The sequence below is a fragment of the Lethenteron reissneri genome, chromosome 47 (assembly GCF_015708825.2).
Source record: "Lethenteron reissneri isolate LAM-NWPU_2019-01 chromosome 47, ASM1570882v1, whole genome shotgun sequence".
In the NCBI taxonomy this organism is placed as follows: Eukaryota; Metazoa; Chordata; class Hyperoartia; order Petromyzontiformes; family Petromyzontidae; genus Lethenteron; species Lethenteron reissneri.
The window spans coordinates 6,437,906-6,463,428 of NC_083825.1; the positions used below are offsets into that span (position 1 = coordinate 6,437,906).

General features: G+C 55.1%; 1 protein-coding gene across 3 annotated transcripts; it reads left to right on the forward strand.

The window, feature by feature from the left end:
* The first annotated feature begins 1,121 nt into the window (after window positions 1–1,121).
* Window positions 1,122–24,570, forward strand: LOC133354472 (protein Dok-7-like). 3 transcript variants are annotated; one of them, XM_061571322.1, is made up of 9 exons: window positions 1,122–1,245; window positions 5,614–5,659; window positions 8,152–8,382; window positions 10,049–10,249; window positions 11,075–11,194; window positions 13,819–13,929; window positions 14,411–15,531; window positions 18,379–18,508; window positions 19,895–24,570. In XM_061571322.1, exons 1-9 carry the CDS (start codon window positions 1,195–1,197, stop codon window positions 19,936–19,938), a joined length of 2,055 nt encoding a protein of 684 aa, XP_061427306.1. In that variant the 5' UTR covers window positions 1,122–1,194; the 3' UTR covers window positions 19,939–24,570. The 3 variants fall into 3 exon arrangements, with proteins under 3 accessions (XP_061427306.1, XP_061427307.1, XP_061427308.1); XM_061571323.1 differs by lacking the exon at window positions 11,075–11,194 and having other exon boundaries at window positions 1,125–1,245; XM_061571324.1 differs by lacking the exons at window positions 10,049–10,249; window positions 11,075–11,194 and having other exon boundaries at window positions 1,125–1,245.
* Window positions 24,571–25,523: the final 953 nt, after the last annotated feature.

The following is a 25,523-nucleotide window of genomic DNA, read 5'->3' on the forward strand; positions in this document are numbered from 1 at the left end:
TTATCTCCGTGGGTTTACACGAAGCAATATCGCCCCCTATTGCGGAAACAAAAAACCTGGCAGGATCGTCCCTGAAAACGTCTCAAGTGTTGCCTGCCTGGGTTAAACAGAGTTGTTAATAACTCTCTCTCTCTCTCCTACACTCTCTCTCTCTGTTGCGATCAGTGGAAACAAGAAGATGCTTGGTGTAGTCGGCACTTTGCTTCGTTCATCATTTCGTAATTTTTTTTATAACTTTGCTTTATGTAAACCCCCACCTCTCGCTCACTCTCTCGCTCTCTCTCTCTCCTTTTTTAAAAATCCTTTATATTAAGTTCACTTGCTTGCTTGCTTAGGACCGTGCAAATCTTTCGGTCGTTTTTTAACCCACTTCCCGTGATCCAATCGAGCTGACATTTTCCACACAGACTCGTTGTGCGTGACAATTAATGTTCGTGAAAAATATTTTCCAAAATGTTACACTTTTTAGGACAAAAATATTATATTTAAATACCAATTGCTTAATGCTGTCATGCAATCATCTGACCCATAGGTGGCAGCCATCTCAAGCCAGAGGACGAGAGGACTCTAGCCGCCACGCATATAAAGGATTTATAGTGAAAAACTTTGTTTTTACAGGTTATACTTGTTTCCTCTTTTATTACGATCAGTGGAAACAAGAAGATGCTCGGTGTAGTCGGCACTTTGCTTCGTTCATCATTTCGTAATTGTAAATTTTTAAATGTTTTTTTATAACTTTGCTTTATGTAAACCCCCACCTCTCGCTCCCTCTCTCTCTCTCCCTCTCTCCATCCCTCCCACCATCCCTCTCCTCTCTCTACACACCCCGCCGCCACCCTCTTGCGCTGTCACCAAAATACAACGCTGTTGCGGGACGAGAGAAAGAGTAACTGTGAACAGCTGTTTCCGGATCGAGTCGGGAGCGAAGTATGGATCGTGGAATGGGGGTCTCCGCGTGCGGTGATAGCGGCGGTGGTGGTGGTGGTGTGGGTGGGTGGGGCGTGAGACTGGCGTCGTGGTGAGGGGGTGAGGGGGCTAGGGTGAGGGGGTGAGGGGGCTGGGGTGAGGGGGTGAGGGGGGGTGGGAGGAGCTGTGACCGATATGAGATAGGAAGGAGCAGGCAGGCGGGAGGGAGGGGTGGGCGAGTGCTTTCGGTGGCGTTTGGGAGTGAGTGAGTAGCGGCAGAGAGATGGAATGGACCCGATCATCGCAGAGGGCCCTGTCCGCGTGAGAGACACCAAGAAGGTATGGACCAACATCATCACCAGCAGCAGCATCACCGACATGAACAACAACAACAACAAACGCCATTCGCCACTGAGTGGCGGTGACGACACCAGGGCGCTTGTGCCAGGCTATGTGCACGTTAAGAACTAACATCGCCACCAACATCGTCACCAACATCACCGTCAGGGTCAGCAGCATCGAAGTGGATTTTTGGCTCAGACATCGAACAAAGACCGCGGCGGTCATTGCGCTGCGCTTGCAGACGCGCTTCTGCGGCCGTCTGGAACGTTCTTCGTTCCACTGGAGCTGGGCACTTTTAAATCGTCATCTAGGTTGACAAAAAAAAATAGCACCGCTTTTTGTGTTTAGTTTGTTGTCCTTCCCCCGCATCTCCGATGATCGCGGTTGGCTACGTACGGTGCGAAAGAAGTTCAACGTAACATCATCAACAGCAGCGGGATCAATTGTCATCATCGTCATCATCGGTGGTAACATCGTGAACAGCACAGAGCGCTGATTGCTGTGTGTACTGGTGGCATGTGTGTATATTTGTGGTGTTCTACTGAATATACATTTGCCTGTAGCTGTGTGTTTGTGATGTTCTACTATATCCATTTGCCTGTAGCTGTGTGTTTGTGATGTTCTACTATATACATTTGCCTGTAGCTGTGTGTTTGTGATGTTCTACTATATTCATTTGCCTGTAGCTGTGTGTTTGTGATGTTCTACTATATCCATTTGCCTGTAGCTGTGTGTTTTTGATGTTCTACTATATCTATTTGCCTGTAGCTGTGTGTTTGTGATGTTCTACTATATCCATTTGCCTGTAGCTATGTGTTTGTGATGTTCTACTATATCCATTTGCCTGTAGATGTGTGTTTGTGATGTTCTACTATATCCATTTGCCTGTAGCTGTGTGTTTGTGATGTTTTACTATATCCATTTGCCTGTAGCTATGTGTTTGTGATGTTCTACTATATCAATTTGCCTGTAGCTGTGTGTTTGTGATGTTCTACTATATCCATTTGCCTGTAGCTGCGTGTTTGTGTTGTTCTACTATATCCATTTGCCTGTCGCTGTGTGTTTGTGATGTTCTACTATATCCATTTGCCTGTAGCTGTGTGTTTGTGATGTTCTACTATATCCATTTGCCTGTAGCTATGTGTTTGTGATGTTCTACTATATCAATTTGCCTGTAGCTGTGTGTTTGTGATGTTCTACTATATCCATTTGCCTGTAGCTGCGTGTTTGTGTTGTTCTACTATATCCATTTGCCTGTCGCTGTGTGTTTGTGATGTTCTACTATATCCATTTGCCTGTAGCTGTGTGTTTGTGATGTTCTACTATATCCATTTGTCTGTAGCTGTGTGTTTGTGATGTTCTACTATATCCATTTGCCTGTAGCTGTGTGTTTGTGATGTTCTACTATATCCATTTGCCTGTAGCTGTGTGTTTGTGATGTTCTACTATATCCATTTGCCTGTAGCTGCGTGTGTGGTGGCCCTGTGTGACGATGGTGGGTTTGTGTGTTCCGAGTCATTTATTTAAACATACAAAAAAAAAAACATGTTTACCGTGTGTGTGTGTCTGGACTAACGTTGATAGTGTATGTCAGTAGGCTACAGTAATGATTATTTTGGTTCAGGGTATATCGGGTTGTGTTATTGGTTCGTGTCGCCTGTTAATGATTGCTGTGTATATGCGCGCGTGCTTGTGCGTATCTTTGTATCACAGCCTCAATTGAGTTAACCAGTGCTATGTGTTAAAACATCGCCACTGGGGAGACAAAGGCGGCCGGGCGCGGTGTTAGGCCACCCACCCTCTCGTGTGCTGTTCCGGCCTTCATAGGTTGCTGCTCGCTAACAGCACTTGCCCCCAGTAGGCTGCTAAGGCTATTGGGGCGATCTTTGTCTTTGTATCGCTGGGCCTTTCTATGTGAATGTGTCTCAACATCTCAGTCTATCGGTCATCTCAGTCTGTCAGTCATCTCAGTCTGTCGGTCATCTCAGTCAGTCATCTCAGTCTGTCAGTCATCTCAGTCAGTCATCTCAGTCTGTCAGTCATCTCAGTCTGTCAGTCATCTCAGTCAGTCATCTCAGTTTGTCAGTCATCTCAGTCTATCGGTCATCTCAGTCATCTCAGTCTGTCAGTCATCTCAGTCTGTCATCTCATTCTGTCAGTCATCTCAGTCTGTCAGTCATCTCCGTCAGTCAGTCATCTCAGTCATCTCAGTCAGTCATCTCAGTCTGTCGGTCATCTCAGTCTGTCAGTCATCTCAGTCAGTCATCTCAGTCATCTCAGTCTGTCAGTCATCTCAGTCAGTCATCTCAGTCTGTCGGTCATCTCAGTCTGTCAGTCATCTCAGTCTGTCGGTCATCTCAGTCTGTCAGTCATCTCAGTCTGTCGGTCATCTCAGTCTGTCAGTCATCTCAGTCTGTCGGTCATCTCAGTCTGTCAGTCATCTCAGTCATCTCAGTCAGTCATCTCAGTCTGTCAGTCATCTCAGTCAGTCATCTCAGTCTGTCGGTCATCTCAGTCAGTCATCTCAGTCTGTCCGTCATCTTAGTCTGTCGGTCATCTCAGTCTGTCAGTCATCTCAGTCTGTCAGTCATCTCAGTCGGTCATCTCAGTCTGTCAGTCATCTCAGTCAGTCATCTCAGTCTGTCGGTCATATCAGTCTGTCAGTCATCTCAGTCTGTCAGTCATCTCAGTCTGTCAGTCATCTCAGTCGGTCATCTCAGTCTGTCATTCATCTCAGTCTGTCATTCATCTCAGTCTGTCAGTCATCTCAGTCTGTCGGTCATCTCAGTCATCTCAGTCTGTCAGTCATCTCAGTCTGTCATCTCAGTCTGTCAGTCATCTCAGTCTGTCAGTCATCTCAGTCAGTCATCTCAGTCATCTCAGTCTGCCAGTCATCTCAGTCAGTCATCTTAGTCTGCCGGTCATCTCAGTCTGTCAGTCATCTCAGTCTGTCAGTCATCTCAGTCGGTCAACCCATGCCACCTACCCGGTCTGTTTCGCGATTGCCTCGCCTGGCACATGTGTGTAGTGTGTGTGTATGTAGCGTGTGTGTGTGTTTGTCTTAGAGTCTGTGTTGTGTGTGTGTATTCGTGTCTATGTGTGTAGTGTGTGGGTGTCTGTCCTAGTATCTACGTGTGGAGTGTGTGTGTATTAGTGTCTGTGTGTAGTGTGTGTGTATCTCTAGGTAGGTGTTTGTGTGTGTGTGTCTTAGTGTATGTGTGTATAGTGTGTGTGTATCTCTAAGTAGGTGTTTGTGTGTGTGTGTGTCTTAGTGTCTGTGTGTGTAGTGTGTGTGTATCTCTAGGTAGGTGTTTGTGTGTGTGTCTTAGTGTCTGTGTGTGTAGTGTGTGTTTATCTCTAGGTAGGTGTTTGTGTGTGTGTCTTAGTGTCTGTGTGTAGTGTGTATCTCTAGGTAGGTGTTTGTGTGTGTGTCTTAGCGTCTGTGTGTGTAGTGTGTGTGTATCTCTAGGTAGGTGTTTGTGTGTGTGTGTGTCTTAGTGTCTGTGTGTGTAGTGTGTGTGTATCTCTAGGTAGGTGTTTGTGTGTGTGTGTGTCTTAGTGTCTGTGTGTGTAGTGTGTGTGTATCTCTAGGTAGGTGTTTGTGTGTGTGTCTTAGTGTCTGTGTGTGTAGTGTGTGTTTATCTCTAGGTAGGTGTTTGTGTGTGTGTCTTAGTGTCTGTGTGTGTAGTGTGTGTGTATCTCTAGGTAGGTGTTTGTGTGTGTGGGTGTCTGGCCAGGCGTTGGCGTGTGTGTGCCTACGTGTGGGTAAATGATTGTGCATCTTATTTTAACTGGATGTATGAGTTTGTGGTTGTGTGTGTAGAGGAATGTATATTGACGGGTGTCTATATCCGATTGGTTATGCCATTGTATAGTGACTGGGTGTGAGTTAAAATAGTTCTGTCAATGGATGTGCGTGTGCTTGTGTTTGTGTGTTTGTGTGTGTTTGTGTGTGTATGTTTGTGTGTGTTTGTGTGTTGGTGTGTGTTTGTGTGCGTGTGTTTGTGTGTTTGTGTGTGTGTATGTTTGTGTGTGTGTATGTTTGTGTGTGTTTGTGTGCGTGGGTTTGTGTGTGTTTGTGTGCGTGTGTTTGTGTGTGTTTGTGTGTGTGTTTGTTTGTGTTTGTGTGTGTGTTTGTGTCTGTGCTTGTGTGTGTGTTTGTTTCTGTGTTTGTGTCTGTCTGTGTGTGTGTGTTTGTGTGTGTCTGTCTGTGTGTGTGTGTCTTTGTACATGTGCTGTATGTAAATACAAGGTCTGTGATTTGTACCCAAATCCATGTTGTGTTGATCTTGTGTGGATGTTGTGTACACTGTTCGCTTGGTGCTGACTGCGCAATTGTGTCCCTCGTCTGTCATCTGAGCGTAGTGGAAGTCACGATGGGTGGTGCTGAGCAAACCTTCTCCTGTAGCAGGTGAGACACACACGCAAACATACACACACAAACACACGCTAACAAACACACACACGCAAACACACACAAACACACACACACAAACAAACACACACCAACACACACAAACAAACACACACAAACAAACACACACACACAAACACACACACACAAGCACACACACACAAACACACACACAAACACACACACAAACACACACACAAACACACACACACCAACACACACACAAACACACACACAAACACACACACACAAACACACACCAACACACACAAACACAAACACACACACAAACAAAGATAAAGACACAAACACACACACGCAAACGCACACACACGCACACACACACACACAAACACACAAACACGCAAACACACACACACACACAAACACACACACACAAACACACACACACAAACACACATAAACACACACACAAACACACACAAACACACACACACAAACACACACAAACAAGCGGTGGAGTGGCATGGCCATCAAGAGTGTGCAGGCGGTGCAACTGCACCTGGGTCCCCCAGGCCGGAGGGGGGGGGGTATGAAGCAGGGGTGGATGCTCGAGAGGGGGGGGGGAGGGTTACATTGGACAGGTACCCCCCCCCCCCCATTTAATTCAAAGATTCTCCGATTCTCCGTATAATCTTAACGGACTCTTTCGGCAAGTGCCGTTAGCGAGCACCTCTGTGAAGGCCGGCACGGCACATGAGTGGGTGGGTGGCCAACACTACGGCCGCCCGGATTTGTCTCCCTATTGCGACACCGTACCGGTACTAATTTGAGGCTGAGTCGACCTAGGCGAGGCTCGGGACAGGTTCAAATATGAGCCACTGTTATCGGTCGTGAGCGGGACTCGGGAAGTCGGGTCGGCCGGTTTTGTAGCGCGGCGCGCTAAACAATGCGCCACCGCTCCCCGTACACACAGGCACACACTGACACACACGTACATACACAGGTACAGACACAGACACCCAGTATTAGATCACTCTGCGGCAGTCAAACTAAGACCCCCTCGCTGTGTGTCGGGTCAACATTTTCCAGTGACTCCCAGTGTATTCATTTCTGCTGATGCTCGGACACGCACAGAATCCGACACACACACACATACAGACGAACAGTACATGTACATGCATACACACAGACTTGCTCACGGAGATACACGCCAGACAAATTAATACGTCCACACTCTCTCGCATACAAAAATCCCCCTTATAGCCTTAACAGATGGTCGTGGCAAGTGCTGTTAGCGAGTAGCACCTATGAAGGCCGGCACAGCACACGTGGGGGTGGGTGGCCAGCACCACGCCCGACCGCCTTTGTCTCCTGGGTGCTGACCTTTACACACCGCACCACCGTTCTCATTTGAGGCTGAGTCGACCAAGGGGAGGACCGGTTCGGATAGTCGTCATTGGTGTTTACCGTGAGCAGGAATCGAACTCGGGTCAGCAGGTCCGAGGTACGGCGCGCTAACCACTGCGCCACCGCTCCCCCCACGCACACACATGCACACAAACACACGGACACACGCAGGCGCGCACACGCACACAGGCACCCGGGATTAGATCGCACTGCGGCAGCACCGGTCATAGCTAAGACCCCCTCGCCGTGCGTCAGGTCAACACTTTCCAGTGACTCCCCACGTGTATTCATATCTGCCGATGCCCAGAATGTTCCCCACCCACCCCCGAGCGTGCACCGGACACAGCCAGAAGACCCGGAGGCACGGGATGAATCGAGGGCCTCATTAAGAGATTGCCCACGAGCGGCCCCTTAATTGCTCCAAGCTGATTAACACCCAGCATGCCAGCAAGCGATGCTCTGGGGAAAGTGATGCAACTGGGAGTTGTGGGAGTGTCTGTGTGTGTGTGTCTGTGTGTGTGGGGAGCGGTAGTGTAGCGGTTAGCGCTACGCTGCGCTACGAACCTGGCGACTCGGGTTCAATTCCCCGCTCACGGCCAACACCAGTGACGATTATCTGAACCGGTCCCGGGCCTCCCCTAGGTCGACTAAGCCTCAAATGAGTACCTAGTGCGATGCGTAAACATCGCCGCTAGGGAGACAAAGGCTGCCGGGCGTGGTGTTGGCCACCCACCCCCTCGTGTGCCGTGCCGGCCTTCATAGGTGCTCGCTAAATGTGATGTTGATTCTAAATGTGGAGGGAAAAACCGGAGGACCCGGAGAAAAATCCCTGCGACTACGGCAAGAGAGACACGCAAACTCCAAATATACAGCAGCAGGCGTCAGGGTCGGGATCGAACCCACGACCTCCTGCACACCAGGCGAGGTAGTCAACATCTCCTAGCCACCGTGACATGACCTGCCAGAGACTCCACCAGCTGTTCCACACAGGCGGCTCTATTTCTCATCTCAGCTCAACGTGACACGAGATGATTTGGCCCACCAGCCGGCCGCAACTTGTTTGATCTTTTCCTAACATCTCACCGCCGCGGTGGCGCCCGTCTGCGATGCCGTCGCAGACTGCCTGATGCTGCTCGCGTTCAAGAGCCGCTCCGAGAGGCTCAAGGGCGCACGGCCGCGGACCTGCGCTCGCCTCCAGGATGTGTGCGCCGTGAGCACTGGGCTGACGCTGCACAGCGCCGCTCACGTCCTCGCCGTCAGCTGCCCCTCGCTCTGCCTGCTGCTCGCCTTCGAGCGTCGCGACGTCATGAGCGCCTGGGACGCCCGGCTGCGCTACAGCCTGGGAGAGGGTGAGACGGCTCGGGGGGGGGGGGGGTGCGGGGGGGGCAGCGTGGGGGAGCGGCAGTCGTGGCGGTTGGCGCGCTACGACTACGGACCCGGCGACCCGAGGTCGATTCTCGCTCACGGTCAACGCCGGTGGCGATTTTCTGAACCCGTTTTGGGCCTCCCCTAAGTCTACTCGGTCTCGTCGAAGTAGATGGTGTGAACATCGCCACTGGGGAGACAAAGGCGGCCGGGCGTGGTGCTGGCCACCCACCCCTTCGTGAAGGCTGTACCGGCCTTCATAGGTGCTCACTAACAGCGCTTGCCCCAGCAGTCTGTTTAGACTAGGGGTGGGATCTTTGTCTTTGTGGGTGGTTTACCCGCCGATAGCGTTGCCACTCGCTTGAGATATGAGAAGATAAATGGGGGGGGGGGTTATATACATCGCGCGAAGTAGAACCGTCTCAACGGGTTAATGACGGCATTGAAACTGATAATTGTTTTTTTACCCTTCTATCTGGCAACAAAACTAACACCTTATTTACAAGGAGTTATGTTTGCATAGACCACAATACCTGCAGTCATAATGCAAACAAAAAACATAGGTTGGACCCATGTGAGACTCGGCTCTAAGGAAAGCTGTCTCGGGAGTGGACCAATCAACTTCAAGGACAGTGCATACATTATCAGAGTTATGTTTTTTTTTGCATTATGACTGCAGGTATTGTGGTCTATGCAAACATGACTCCTTGTAAAAAAGGTGTCAGTTTTGTTGCCAGATAGAAGGGTAAATAAAACAATTATCATATTTTTTACTGGCAAATGAGGTTCCAATGGGGCATTGAAACTGTCGACAAGTGAGTGGGCTTTGGGCAGAAGGCGTCAATAGAAGGGATGATTGCTCGACGGTCAAGAATGACGAGGGGGTGGCGGGCAAGGAATGGAACTCGTCTGAGAGGGCGTCTACCGCGGAGGAATCCGTTCGCGTGCAGCTGCTGCGTGAGTTGGTGCCGCGTGGGATCGTGAGAGGTGGCGGCAGTGTTGGGGGAGGCCTTTGTCCAGCAGCGGATTGACCATGGCTGATGACGGTGACCTGCAGAGGGGACAGCAGTGCGTGCTTGAGTCATCTTGGGTACTTGTGTCGTCATTTGTCAAACCGGGACTCCTAACCCTTCCCCCCCTATTCCGATGACGTACGTGGACTTGTACATCATCGGAACGGAACCGGAAGAAAAAGCTAAGATGAAATAGCTTCATCAGTACCGGGGATTCCTAAAGGCCACGTGGGAGGGCGTCTGGTACACTTTGGCGCCAGCTGTCATAGAGTGGCGGTCGTGTCGCTACAGTTCTCTGCGGTGAGTACGATGTCTTTATAAACAGCGGCGCTGCTACGTCTCTCTAAATAAAAATTGACGCCAACTGCCCGCACGGTCCGAGATTCAGCGGTGAACGGGGCACCCCCCCCCCCCCCCCCCCTGCAACTCGCAGTCATCTCGGAACGACGTGAAAGGGTTTAATGTCCCAGTGAGACTCAGACTTCCCAGGAGTCTCTACCAGCCGGGAAATCCAAGACCCGGTGGGCAACCCGAGCTCCGCTCAGTCCCCGTGCCGTCAGCCTCTCCCCGCGCGACTCCTAAATCCGTCGGCTTCTCACCCCCCTCCGACCCTCCGACCCTCCGACCCTCCGAGCAGCGCACAGCTTCGCGGTGACGCTGGCGCCCGGCAGCCGCCTGGAGGAGGGCCCCGGCACCCTGCACTGCGTGAACCAGACGTGCGCGCTCACGAGGGGGGCGCCCCCCCGCCTGCTGGCGCGGTGGAACCTGCCGGAACTGCGGCGCTACGGCGCCGTGCCGGGCGGGTTCGTCTTCGAGGCGGGGTCCCGGTGCGGTGCAGGTGATGCGGGAACGTCGCGGGGGGCGCCCTCTCTCGTGCTGTGCCGTGCCGTGGCTTTTGGGAACGGCTCTCACGGTGTCTCCGTGAAGCGTTTTTGAAAGATGGAGGATTTTTGTCCCCGGGTTGAACATTTTCTGGCTTCACGCACGAGCAGTGGGGCAGTGGGCGGGAGCTACCTGGACAGTGGGCGGGGCTACCTGGACAGTGGGCGGGGCTACCTGGACAGTGGGCGGGGCTACCTGGACAGTGGGCGGGGCTACCTGGACAGTGGGCGGGGCTACCTGGACAGTGGGCGGGGCTACCTGGACAGTGGGCGGGGCTACCTGGACAGTGGGCGGGGCTACCTGGACAGTGGGCGGGGCTACCTGAACAGTGGGCGGGGCTACCTGGACAGTGGGCGGGGCTACCTGGACAGTGGGAGGGGCTACCTGGACAGTGGGAGGGGCTACCTGGGAAGTCTGATGGATTTCACAAAATGTTAGTTTTGATGCCTAGAGGAGGATAGAAAGCTGGTTAATAAGTTTATCTAATTACCCACAATGCTCCATGTAATACATTTTCATTTCTACATCATTGTTGTCCTCCCGGTGACCTCCTGTGCGCAAGGTCAGTGGTACAGCCCGAGTTCGACTCCCAGCCACGGCTCACATCGGTGGCAAGTTGCGTTTAAACCGATACCAGGCCTCCCTCCCCTTGGTTGACTGGAGGACTTTTGGTGCCGTGTGTAAACATCGGGTGTTGTTGCTCTCAGCAGCCGCTCGTCGCTAACAGCACCTGTGACCAACAGTCTGTTCAAGGCTGCACGGGGGATCTTTGTCTTGGTAGGGGCCGGCGTGTACTTCCTGTCGAGCGCCGAGGGCGAGCAGATGCACTTTGTGTTCGACTGCGTGGCCCGGGGCCTCTCTCCGTCGCACGCCCCGTTTGGCATCAAGCCTGCCCTGCCAGGTACGGCGAAACGGTGCGGCAGCGCCTCGCACCAACCCCGTGCCGCACCAAACCACGCCACGTTGAACTTCTTTCGCACCGTACGTAGCCGGCCACGCTAATCGGAGGTGCCGGTGCCATGCCATGCCGCCGTGCGCCGCCGCATCGCACCAAACCACAAAAACCGCTGGAACGTTCCACAACCAGCCGCATCAAACCACGCCACCGATGCACAAGCGGCCGCACGGTCAGGCTCGTCGCCCCAGGCTGCGCCGGGTCGCGCCAAATCGCACCGCCCACACACAGGCGGCCGTGCCAAGCCACGTCACGGCGAACCACGAAACCCACACGGCCGTTACACAACCACGGCACCGCAACTGGCATGGCACGGCCGGCAGGAATTTGAGAAACGCATGGCACGAAAGCCCCACTTGGCGTACGCAGCAACACACACACACAGTGCACATAGCGCACGCACGCACGTTCACACGCGCACAGAGACAAAGATCCCCCATATAGCCTTAACAGGCTCTTGGGGAAAGTGCTGTTGGCGAGTAGCACGTGGTGCTGGATGGCCAGCACCACGCCTGGCTGCCTGTGTCTCGATGTTTACAGACCGCACCAGGTACTGTACTCTGTTGAGGCTGAGTCCACCTATCAGAGGTCCCTTGACCAGTTCAGATAATCGCCGCGAATTGAACTCGGGTCGCCGGGCCCATAGCTCAGTGCGCTGTGCTGCACACGCGCACAAAGACAAACATCCCCCATATAGCCTTGCCGGCCTTCGTATTGCTCACAGCTGAGAGCACAGGCACTGGTTTGGATACCACTCTCAACTCGTGTTAGCCACGGCTGAGAATTTAACTCTCACTCGGCAGGTTCACCGCACGTGCAGCTGCTGTATTAACTGTTAATATATTGGGCGAGCGGACTGGGTGTTGGATCGTCAATAAACCCAGAGCGTGTTGAATTTGATCCAAACATGACAACAGAATTCCACGTTTCTCGCGACTGGGACAGCCTCTGACTCCTCCGTGGCCTCCACCAAAGACAAAGATCCCCCATGTAGCCTCAACAGACTATTTGGGCAAGTGCTGTTAGCGAGCACCTATGAAGGCCGGCATGGTACACGAGGGGGTGGGTGGCCAGCACCACGCCCGACCGACCGCCTTTGTCTCCGCACCAGTTACTAAGTTTTCGGCTGATTCGACCTCGAGGAAGCCCAGGACGAGTTCAGATAATTATCGTCACTGGTGTTGGCCACGAGCTAGAATCAAAATCGTATCCCTGGCGGGTTCATAGCGCAGCACGCTAACCGCTGTGCCACCGCTCCCCACTTGGGCAGCACGCACACACGCGCACCGCGCTCAGACTGGCGGCGCCGGTGCAGCGAGTGGGCCCTGCCGCTGCCTGCACGGAGCCGGGCGACTGCCGTGTTTTTGCCAAACGAGTTGAGCTTCTCCTCTCCGGTTACTGCACCCCAGTGGCTGCCCTTACACGGGCACCACTCCCCACAAGTGCCCCCCCCACCACCACCACCACCCCCACCACCAACCACCGACCCTTCCGCCTGACCTCATCCACCACCAACCACCACCAACCACAAACCACAAACCCGTCCTCACCACATCCACATCCACTGCTCGTCATCCATCACCACCAACCACCGACCCTTCCGCCTGAGCTCATGGCACAAGCACCACGTCCACCGCTGAGTGGCCGCTGAGCCCCTGGGGGTGCTCCCTGCTGCCAATGGCGATGACCCCGCCAAGAAAACTAGCGAGCGGCACGCCCGGTACGCGGCGGCGTGCGCCACGAGGCTTGGAGGGGCAGCGTTGGGCTTGGGGGGGCAGCGCGAGGCTTGGGGGGGCTGGGACGCGGTAGAGGGGCTGGGACACGTCCCCTAGTGGATGCGGCCACCGCCGAGAGACGGAGCGATGAAATCATTTGGTTTGTGGCTGCTTCGGTAGGGTGGGGGGGACGGCAGTGGGTGGGCAGGATCGTGACATCGCAGGGCTGCGAGGGATGGTGGGCGGGAAGCCTTCGTCCGGCAGTGGAGTGAGAAAAGCTGACGAGCGACGTGGCGCTGGCTTGCGGAGTCGCCACCAGCCTGGGCCGCTCCAGTGACACGGGCAACGGCGCTGCTGCTGATGCTGCTGATGCTGATGATGCTGCTGATGCTGCTGCTGCCGCCGCCGCTGCCGCCGCTGTGTATTTCTGATACGGCTATGTTCAGCGCTGATGCTGTTGTCTATTGGTGTCGCAGCTGTTGTGTATTTCTGATACGGCTATGTTCAGCGCTGATGCTGTTGTTTATTGGTGTTGCTGCTGTTGTGTATTTCTGATACGGCTATGTTCAGCGCTGATGCTGTTGTTTATTGTTGTCGCAGCCGTTGTGTATTTCTGATACGGCTTTGTTCAGCGCTGATGCTGTTGTTTATTGGTGTTGCCGCTGCTGCTGCTGTGTACTGCTGCTGCTGTTTCTGCGTGTACTCCGATTAGCACGTTTGGCTGCGTACAGTGCGAAAGAAGTTCAACATCATACATCAACGTGCAGCTGCTACTGCTGCTGTTTCTGCATGTGTTGCTGCTGCTGCTGCTGCTCGTTGCTGTTGCTGACTCTGTCATGGCCCTTGCCGTTGTAGACCTGGGAGGAGGAGGGGAGTCGCGTCGCAGTGACAGCGTCAACAAGGAGACGCAGGAGCTGGAGATGAGACTCAGCCTCCTGTCCCTGGCCAGTGGGGATGGCAGCCCAGGTGTGGGATGACATCATCATCAGCAGCATCATCAGCAGCAGCAGCAGCATGATCGTCATCAGCATCATCAGCATGATCGTCATCAGAAGCAGCAGCGGAATCATCGTCAGCAGCAATAATATCATCACCATCCTCATCAACTGCAAATAGATCATCATGATCATAGTCATCATCATCATCATCAGGAGAAGCCAAATCGTTATCACGCACACTCACGTACACTCGCGTACACTGCACACTCGCGTACACTGCACACGCACACTCGCATACACTGCACACTCGCGTACACTGCACACGCACACTCGCGTACACTCGCGTACACTGCACACTCGGCGTACACTGCACACTCGCGTACACTGCACACGCACACTCGCGTACACTGCACACTCGCGTACACTGCACACTCGGCGTACACGCATTCACAGCGTCGCTGCCTGATGATTGTCTCACCGCCAACCTGACTGACGACGTCGTCCCGCAGCCTCCAGCCTGCCCTCGTCCTCGCCGCTAAGCTCCCAGCCGAGTCTGAGCGAGGGCCGCTCCACCCCCAGCGGCCTCAGCGACGACGCGTCCCTCCCGCCGGCGGGCAGCGCGCTCAGCATCTCCACCACCACCACGACGTCCTCGTCGTCGTCGTCGTCGTACGGCGAGCCGCGCCGGGCGATCGCCGCCCGCCCGTGCGCCGCCGCGGACCGCGACCGCGCCGCCGGAAATCCTGCCGGGGGGCGGTCGCAGAACGATGCCGCCGGCGCGTCGCGGCTGTCGCGGGCGCAGCAGCTCAGCTCGCTGGAGAGCGGCATCGGCAGCGGCAGCCTGGACTCGTCGTCGCGCGGGAGCGTCGCGTCCTCGTCGTCGTCGGGCTCGCGCTGCGTCGCCGGCGCTCCCCGCCACCCCTCCCCGCGTCCCGACGCTTCGGCCGGGGGCAACGCCGCAGCGACCTCCGTCGACGCCCTCGTCGGCGACGGCATCGATGGTGGCGGCGGAGCAGCCGGCGAGCGTTCGCGCGGCGGTGGCGAGAGAGACGACGGGGCTGATGAGCGGGCGACGCTGCGTGACCGCGACTCGCCGCGCGACCCGACCTACAGTTCGCCCCGGCCCCTCGTCGGGCAGGGCTGCAGCTGCCTGCGGTGCTGCGCAAGTGCCGTTGCGGCTACCGCGAGCGCCGCCGCCGCCGCCGCGAGCGATGACAAATCCTCGACGCGACATCGCTGCCGGGCGGACGCGGACAGAGCGCGCCCGTTCCTGCGCCGTCAGCCGCTGGCGGCGTCGTCGTCGCTGGACGTGCCGCCGCGGGAAGCCGCCGATTCGGAGTCGCCGCGAGCGGCCGCGATGCTCCAGACGCGCTCGCTGAGCCACGACGTGCCGCAGTCCAAGATGAGCGCCGAGGAGTTCGATTGGCTCTCGCTGCTGGCCAATCAGGAGGTGCGGCGGGGCCTGGAGCCGCGCGGCGTCGTGGGAGGCGGGCGTGCCGCCACCCTGCCGTCGGACGGCGGCGCCGGGGACCGATCGGCGGCGCGCGCCGCGCCTGGGCCCTACTTGACCTTCGAGCAGTGGCGCAGAGCGACGCTGGAGCCGCAGAGGAGGCCGCAGCGCGACGACGAGGTGAGGGTGTGGCACGGCGGGGTGAGGGTGTGGCACGGCGGGGTGAGGGTGTGGCACGGCGGGGTGAGGGTGTGGCACGGCGGGGTGAGGGTGTGGCACGGCGGGGTGAGGGTGTGGCACGGCGAGGTGAGGGTGTGCTCGGTGGATGTCGAGCTAATCGCCGCCCCGCCACACAGCCACGTACACCACACCACACGCCATACCACACCACCACCACACGCCATACCACACCACCACCATGCTTTACACTTCATACGACCCAGTACTTTTCAATTTCATTCCAGTCTGCCCGAGTCTTGTCGATGGCCCAGAAAACAATCCCCTGCCCGTCGCACCACACCCAGTATGCGTCTCACTATGCCTCTGGCTACCGGGGCAGGTGACATGGCCTACCGATAGTTCGTTCCATCACTTGTTGCAGAGGTTCATGGGTTCGGCTCCAGCGGGCCGCCCTGGTTATCACCGCGGGTGAATTTAACCGTAACATCTAGCGCTGTCTGCTTCAAGGCGGTCGTCAAAGATCCCCTTGAGGTCGTTCCAAACGAGCGTCATGGCTCCAAATTTGCCAAATTGCCAAAAGTTACTCCGCAATTCCTCGATGAGACGGTGATGTGTGGGCAGCTTTGAGTTGCTTCAGTACTTATATATACATGCAAAGATGATGATTATTATTTTCACTACAATTCACCAGCTGCCTCGTCCAGTCCATCAGTGCCCCATTTAAAAACAGATACAAAGATCCCCCATATAGCCTTGAACAGACTGTTGGGGCAAGTGTGGTTAGCGAGTAGGACCTATGAAGGCCAACACGGCACACGAGGGGGGTGGGTGGCCAGCACCACTCCCAGCCGCCTTTATCTCCCAGTGGCGATGTTGACACACCGCACCGGGTACTCATTTGAGGCTGAGCCAACTTAGGGGAGGCCCAGGACAAGGTCATGTAATCGTCGCCGGGTGTTGGTGGCCGTGAGCGGGAATCGAACTCGGGGTCTCTTCCCGGGTTCGTAGCGCGGCGTAGCGCTAACCGCGACGCCACCCCTCGGTGAGAAGGTTATGCCCTGGCTGTAATGATCTGCAATGATTATAACACGCGCGCACACGCGCACGCAGACACCTCCTGCAGTTGTGTTTTATTTGCGGAGGACCTTAATTCCTCGCGTCAAATTTAATGACTTGTTTTACATGTTTGCCTCTTGCTAAGAAGTCGAAATCTTCTAATCCCCAGTTAAGAGTCCCCTAAGCTTTGAGGACCCCCTTCCCAGGAGGGATTAGCGCGGACCGGTGTCCGACGGATGGCTTTGCTCGTTGATACGTTGCCCACTTTCCCCTTCGCCGGCGACGCAACCGCAGTAGCCGCGATGCCAAGACGAAGCCATTGCGTCATCGCGCCGATTGTGCCGAGCAGTCGCGTACGATTACTCGCGTCGCGTGCGGGGGGGGGGCGCCTCGGGGCAACGGAAGTTCGCTGGAACGGCATTTCGCACGGCGAGAGATGAAGGAGCAGGCCTGCAGTTGTTTGCTGACACCGCAGATGGTCGAAAGGCCGCTCTGGAGAGTGGAAGTCCAAGGAGAGAGCTGGTCACTCTTCTCTATTCGTTACTGCCACCTCTTGGGTGTCGAAGTTTATTATTATTATGTATTTTTTACGTCTTCCACCATTTCAATTTAACTCAATGTTCATTTTCTTGGTTCTTTCGGTAAAGTCACGTAGATAGAAAATAAAATGAAAAAATAATCAAATGTGATTTAAATTACAAATAAAATTATGAATTGAAAATAATAAAAGGAAAAACCCACATTTAAATTTTATTTTCTATCACTGTGACTTTACCGAAAGAACCAAGAATATGAATTCCTGCAGTCACGAAAGTTTTAAGTCAAAATTCAATTTTCATTTGTTACAACGGGAAGTCCCCGTGCGGCCAGTTACCCAGATAGTTCCCGTGGTAACAGCTCCATGACCGCCAACAACGGGGTCACTTGGGGTAGAGAGGAGCCCAGCCAGCAGCCAGCCAGGACAATATTATTAATTACAGAATTATTATAAAGAGATTATTTATTAATACTGGTAGGAACCTCCTGGTTACACCAGGCCACAGGGGATTATTGTGTCCGTCCGTCCGTCGTGCAGGGAGGGGCTGGGTGGGGAAGATGGGGTTGGGTGGGGAGGGGAGGGTGGGGTTGGGTGGGGAGGGGAGGGTGGGGAGGGGCTGGGTGGGGAGGGTGGGGATGGTGGGGAGGGGCTGGGTGGGGAAGGTGGGGAGGGGCTGGGTGGGGAAGGTGGGGAGGGGCTGGGTGGGGAGGGTGGGGGGTGGGAGAGGTGGGGCTGGGTGGGGAGGGGCTGGTCACCCCGTGGTGCCCTTATAAAACGCAACGTTTAACCTACTCACGCCGGCTTGTGCCCGCCCTCACAGTCGGCCATATTTGCGGAATACACCACGCCGCCGTTGACCCTGGCCATTGACCGAGCAACCCAACGTTCCTACCAGCTCCCTCTGCAGGAATGTGTTTACAATTACAGAGACTTCTTTACGTATGAACGAGTTAGGTTCTGTTCGTAAGTCCAACTTTACTCCCGTCGATTCAAGACAGTTGTACTGCATGTACGCTAAACACGGGGAATGGCTTTAAAAGTAGTAGCATCTTCTGTAGATGTAGATGCCACTGGTTCTTAATGTTCTGCAGATGTAGGCGCCACCACCACCATCATCTATTGCACGGCGGTTGAGCTTACGACTCTCGGTCCGAGCAGGCAACTGGACATACGGAGCGGTTTGTTCGTATCTCTGAAAGTCCGTAAGTCGAGTGTTCGTAAGTAGAGACGTTGGTGGTGCCGTGTGTGCCCAGACGGGGAGTGTGCCCAGTCCCCTGCGCATTGTGGAGAGATCCGTGGACCCTGGAGACCTGCAGGAGACAAACGCGGGGCTGAGAGATGCGGGGCTGAGAGACGCGGGGCTGAGAGGCGCAGGAGCGCAAGGTAAGCGTCACGCGTGACAATGGTGATGATGACGGTTGATGATATTTGCCTTAGAGGTTTTTCCCTCGCTGTGTGCGGTCGTCGTAGCAGTAGATGCGTTCCAAAAAAAGAAGGGGGCGCACAAAGAGAAAACGCACGAGTGCACACACAGTACACACACAGTACACACACACAGTACACACACAGTACACACACACAGTACACACACAGTACACACACAGTACACACACAGTACACGCACACAGTACACACACAGTACACACACTGTACACACACTGTACACACACAGTTTACACACAGTACACAGTACACACATAGTACACACACAGTACACACACACTACACACAGTGCACACACACTACACACAGTGCACACACAGTACACACACAGTATACACACTACGCACAGTACACACACAGTACACACGCTACACACAGTGCACACACAGTACACACACTACACACAGTGCACACACAGTACACACACTACACACAGTGCACACACAGTACACACACAGTGCACACACAGTACACACACACACAGTACACAGTGCACACACAGTGCACACACAGTATACACAGACACAGTCACAGTACACACACATAGTACACACACAGTGCACACAGTACACACACATAGTACACACACTGCACACAGTACACACACAGTACACACAGTGCACACAGTACACACACAGTACACACACTACACACAGTGCGTACACAGTACACACAGTTTACACACAGTACACACACAGTACACACACTACACACACAACGTTGTGTGTGCACTGCATGCAGAGTCAATTCAAACCGCACAGCGGAGTGCATTTTGTGTATAAATTGGGAAGCTGCACATACAGCGCAAAGTCGCACAAACCGAACCGGCTTAACACGAGGGAAGCCTGCACTTTAAACGTGGGTTTTGACAGCCAATGCAATGATCCATGTTTGGGAGAAGGGGTCAATCGGTCTTGGTCCTCCCCTAGGGCAACTCGGCTTAAAATCAGTACCTGGTGTGATGTGTAAACATCGCAACTGGGGAGACAAAGGCGGCCGGACCCAGCGCTCATCACACACCGCCGCGTGCGCAGTGCCGGCCTTCGTAGCTGCTCACGGCCACCAACACCGGCGACGATTACATGACCTTGTCCTGGGCCTCCCCTAGGTCGGCTCAGCCTCAAATGAGTACCCAGTGCCGATGTGTCAACATCGCCACTGGGGAGATATAGGCGGCTGGGAGTGGTGCTGGCCACCCACCCCCCTCGTGTGCCGTGTTGGCCTTCATAGGTCCTACTCGCTAACCACACTTGCCCCGACAGTCTGTTGAAGGCTACATGGGGGATCTTTGTCTTTGCGCGCGTGTGTGTGTGCGTGCGTGCGTAGGCTCGGATCGAGCATCAACGCTGACTCCAGTCACCCGTCTGTAACCGAGCGGAGCACGGGGCGTCAACACAGGCTCGCGCCGGAGCCGGCGGCACAGCGGGAGATCGCAGAACACAGGAGGACGGGGGGGGGGGCAGGAGGACGAGGAGGAGGAGGGGGGGACTTTGCGGTGGGAGGAAAGAACTTCACGGCTGCGTTGGGCGCACACAATTTTGTTGGGGGCAGGGGGAGGCTGCTGAGGTAGTCGGGGACCAGTGGTGGCTTCTCGTTGGGGGCCGGTTGGGGCCATTTGGGGGGCCGGTGGCGCCAGTTGGGGCCAGTTGGGTTGGGGGGGCGGTTGGAACCGGTTGGGGCCGGTGGGGCGGCTCATCCCCCCCCCCCCACCTCTCATTCGCCTACTCCCCCTCCTCGCCTCCCCGACCTTACGTGACCCCGCCAGTCCAACTGCCCACCAGGAGCAGCCACCGCTTTGGGACATGGGCCGCCTTGGAGACGCGCACGAGGAGGGCTCAGAGGTCGCAAACGGGTTTTGATTCCTTACCCGTACCCGTACCCGGCCGCACCAGGGTCGCAAATGGGTACCCGTACCCGGCCGGGTACGGGTACCCGTTCCCTACCCGTACCCTACCCGAAATGAGTGACAAACGGTTACTCACCAGTGACTCACGGCCTACCCGGCTACCCGTACCCGGCCGGGTACGGGTAGCCAGGTATCGGGTAGGGTACGGGTATCGGGTACCCGGTTGTGACCTCTGGGAGGGCTCCTTGCCGAGAGGGGGCCGCGACGTTGCGTGCTGCCGCAGGTCACGCCAGCGATTCCGCCCGGCCCCTCCGACGCTTCTCTTTCCGCTGTGCAGTTGCCGCAGGAGACAAAGCGGTTGGGTTTCTTTTTTTCCACTGCACAAGCCGAACTGTGCCACTGGCTTCGCAAGCCTCCCACCCCACCCCCCACTGCTTAACGCAAAGCGAAATTCAGGTGTCCCGTGAGGCCGGCGTAGCACGGTTTGGTGTTGGCTCGGCACGGCAAATAACCGGTGGGAAAACACCGCGTACCATGCCATGAGGACCCCCCCCCCCGCCATCCCCCATGGCTCGGCTCTGATGTGCAAGTGGAAAAAGAATGGGGGCGTAATTCCCTCCAAGCACCAGCCTCACCTCTCGCCCGCCGTTGCCTCTCCGCGACCAACAACCAACCAACAACAAACTCTACCTCCCGAGAAACAACACAACACAATCCTCCCGCCGACGACGACGTCAAACTTTCCATTCCCGCCCTCTCCACCGTCGGCATCCACCCCTGGCTTCTGGGCCTTGCCCTTTTCTTTTTTATACCGCGGGTCACGGCCTTGACGTTGCTTGGGCCCCCGTGGGGGAGATGCCAATTGGAGGGGGGGGGGGGCAGGAGGGGGGCGGGGATGGGGGGAGGGGATGGGGGGGGGCGTCTCGCTTTGAAGAGCTCCGGTGACAGAAGCAGCGGAAGCTTTGAGCTCCCCCCCCACCCCCCCACCCCCAAAGTCATGGTTTACGACAAAGGTTCACGTTTCCATTAAACGTGTGTGGGCGGCCGTGTAGTCATGGATGGGTGGATTATAGATATATTCCGTACGTGTGTCACTACGGCTCCAGTCTTCTGTTTTTTTTATTGTTGTGTAAATAAAAACGGGCGCTTTATGCTGCTGCGCTGGCCACGCGTTGTGTGCCGCAGAGGGCAATTGGCAGCACTATCCGTTGCTGTCGTTGTACTCCACTTCTGTGTTTGCCGCATCTCTGCTCCCCAGTAGGGCTCGGTTATTCTCGTGGAATATTTTCCAGGCGCCGCCCCCCGCCCCACGAACGGAGCTCAGCCCCGGACAGCTCCAGCTGAGATGACCCCCGTGCCGCCAAGGTGACCCCTACCACCCAAATGGCTGTGTGTGGGGGGGGGGGGGATACCCTCAATAGCAGCGGTCCTAACCTTTTTGGCACCAGGGACCGGTTTCGTGGAAGACAATTTTTTCACGGAGCGTGGGGGGGTCATCATTGAGTATTTCCCCCTTTTCAAAGAACCTCTCCAGCGACGTTTGTTTTTTACTCATTGTGGCTACCAGGGGTTAGCAGCTTGTGGGCTTACCAACACTGACTGAGACAAGTGTGCAGTGTGGGCAAGAGGCGCGGACGGAAGTGGTAAATAAAATATTGGGGGTGGGCCACGTGCAGACACACCGCTCACCACTATGCGGTGTGTAGAGTGTGTACACGCGCGGACTCACGGCTCACCACGATGCGATGTGTAGAGTGTGTACACGCGCGGACTCACCGCTCACCACGATGCGGTGTGTAGAGTGTGTACACACACGGACTCACCGCTCACCACGATGCGGTGTGTAGAGTGTGTACACACATGGACTCACCGCTCACCACGATGCGGTGTGTAGAGTGTGTACACACACGGACTCACCGCTCACCACGATGCGGTGTGTAGAGTGTGTACACACACGGACTCACCGCTCAACCACGATGCGGTGTGTAGAGTGTGTACACACACGGACTCACCGCTCACCACGATGCGGTGTGTAGAGTGTGTACACACACGGGCTCACGGCTCACCACGATGCGGTGTGTAGAGTGTGTACACACGCGGACTCACCGCTCACCACTATGCGGTGTGTAGAGTGTGTACACACGCGGACTCACCGCTCACCACTATGCGGTGTGTAGAGTGTGTACACACACGGACTCACCGCTCACCACTATGCGGTGTGTGGAGTGTGTACACACACGGACTCACCGCTCTCACCTCCTGCTGCTTTGCGGCCCGGTTCCTAACAGGCCACTGACCGGTACCGGTCCGCTGCCCGGGGGTTGGGAACCCCTGCTCAATAGGGCTGTTCGTGTCAATAACAATAAGTCACAGTAATTTAATTAATCTATTTACCTCCTTTGTCAATCCACTGCTGGATAAAGACGTCTCCAAGCTATCAGTTATGGGTGGGAGTTGCTGGGGGCGGGGGGGGGGGGTGTTTTGACCATACTTCTCCACGCTGGTCAGTTGTCGGGTTCGTGAAGCTGAGAGCACAGGTTTAGATCCCACTCTCAACTCGTGTTAGCCACGGCTGGGAATTGAACTCTCACTGGCCAGGTTCACCGCACGTGCAGCTGCTGTATTAACTATTCATATATTTGGCGAGCGGACTTTGGTGGTGGATCGTCAATAAACCCAGAGCGTGTTGAATTCGATCCAAACATGACAACAGAATTCCACGTTTCTCTCACGACTGGGACTGCCTCTGACTCCTCCGTGGTCTCCACCAAAGACAAAGTTCCCCCATGTAGCCTCAACAGACTGTTAGGGCAAGTGCTGTTAGCGAGCACCTATGAAGGCCGGCACGGCACACGAGGCGGTGGGTGGCTAGCACCACGCCCGGCTGCCTTTGTCTCCCCAGTGGCGATGTTTTACACATCGCACCAGGTACTCATTTGGGGTTGAGTCGACCTCGATGAGGCCCAGGACCGGCTCAGATAATTGTCACTGGTGTTGGCCGTGAGTGGAATTCGTACTTGGGATCGCCACAGTTCGTAGCGTAGCGCGCTAACCGCTTCCTCACCGTTCCTCACCACTACCACAGCCACCACTACCACAGCCACCACGACCACAGCCACCACGACCACAGCCACCACTACCACAGCCACCACTACCACAGCCACCACTACCACAGCCACCACTACCACAGCCACCACCACCACAGCCACCACCACCACAGCCACCACCACCACAGCCACCACCACTACCACAGCCACCACTACTACAGCCACCACCACCACTACCACAGCCACCACTACCACAGCCACCACTACCACAGCCACCACTACCACAGCCACCACCACCACAGCCACCACCACCACAGCCACCACTACCACAGCCACCACTACTACAGCCACCACCACCACTACCACAGCCACCACTACCACAGCCACCACCACCACTACCACAGCCACCACGACCACAGCCACCACGACCACAGCCACCACTACCACAGCCACCACTACCACAGCCACCACTACCACAGCCACCACTACCACAGCCACCACCACCACAGCCACCACCACCACAGCCACCACTACCACAGCCACCACTACTACAGCCACCACCACCACTACCACAGCCACCACTACCACAGCCACCACCACCACTACCACAGCCACCACTACCACAGCCACCACTACCACAGCCACCTCCTGTTCAGATCTGAAGTACCCAACTCTTTATCGTATTGCGAGGCCGACGGACAAATCATTCCTGCGTAACCCTCCGTGTCACAAAACACATTTAGGGAACAGCTACGTCCATAAACCAAAATCACGTTCTGAGAGCATATCGTCTTTAGCTCGGCTATTTTCTATTCAGACGCATTTATTTATTTATTTCTCTTAGATCGTGATGTATTTATTTTTATTACATTTTGTTGGGGTCCGTCAACGTCTTGCTGCTGCTGCTGCATGTCGGGTAACTTTCCATATCCGGTCGCGTCAACGTTTTACGTCGTGTTTATTTTTATTATTATTCCTATTTGTGTCTCGTATACTTTTGAAACATTAATTATACATGTCCTCGCTCTCACGGCGCTCCTATCACACACGTGGGTTTACAAATGCGTAAGTTGTAAATAGTCTGGAGAGCGCAATAAATGCCTCGAGCGTGCCTGTGATGAACTGATCGATCGTGTCTATCTGTCCCGAAGTGTCTCGCCCGTCGGAGGTAGATCATCTTCCCCGAGCAACCCCGGCTGTCCCTCTACGAATGCTCCATTCTCGCGGTCACCCAATAGCCCACTTTGCCCCCGCAAATGAACTGCACAAGCAAGGCCTCGCTTAACGCGTTTTCGCTGTAACGCGTTTTCGCCTGTAACGCGTTTTCACTGTAACGCGGTTCTTCCATTCGGAAAAACACTTTGCGCACAATGCGTGCGCCGTTACGACGCTGTTTCGGAGCGCGAAAGTGGCTCAAGAACTACTTTCAAGAACTACTTTCAAGAACTACTTTCTTGAGCTGTGCAGTACGATACAGTACACAGAACGATACAGCACGTGGCAAAGTACCCTCATCTCAGTTCTTTGTCCGATTGTTAACGTGCAAATGTGATTCAAATTTGCTTTGGTTTATGTATTTATTCCTTGCAATGCCCTGTACATGCGTGCAGTAATTCCTCGCTTATCGCGGCACTTTTCAGGAACGAATCCACGACCGCCTTGTACGAGGACCCACCGTACCCCAGAGGTCGCAAACGGGTTTTGATTCCTTACCCGTACCCGTATCCGGCCGCACCAGGGTCGCAAACGGGTACCCGTACCCTACCCGATACCCGGCTACCCGTACCCGGCCGGGTATCGGGTAGGGTACGGGTACCCGATTGCGACCTCTGGGATGCAGCCATGTTGCAGGCGCGGGTGTGTTGATTCTAGGAACTTGAATTGTGAGAAGAGACAAGACGTTGGGAAAAGAGTGACAAATGGTTACTCACCAGCGACTCACAGCCTACCCGTACCCGTACCCGGCCGCACCAGGGTCGCAAACGGGTACCCGTACCCGTACCCGGCCGGGTACGGGTAGCCGGGTATCGGGTAGGGTATGGGTATCGGGTACCCGATTGCG

What these genes read in the sequence shown, in the direction of transcription:
- LOC133354472 (XM_061571322.1), top strand. Translation starts at nt 1,195, where the DNA reads ATGGACCCGATCATCGCAGAGGGCCCTGTCCGCGTGAGAGACACCAAG. An exon ending in GGCCGCAGCGCGACGACGAG is followed by an intron (nt 15,532 to 18,378) that starts GTGAGGGTGTGG and finishes GTGTGTGCCCAG; the next exon opens with ACGGGGAGTGTGCCCAGTCC. An exon ending in GAGAGGCGCAGGAGCGCAAG is followed by an intron (nt 18,509 to 19,894) that starts GTAAGCGTCACG and finishes GTGCGTGCGTAG; the next exon opens with GCTCGGATCGAGCATCAACG.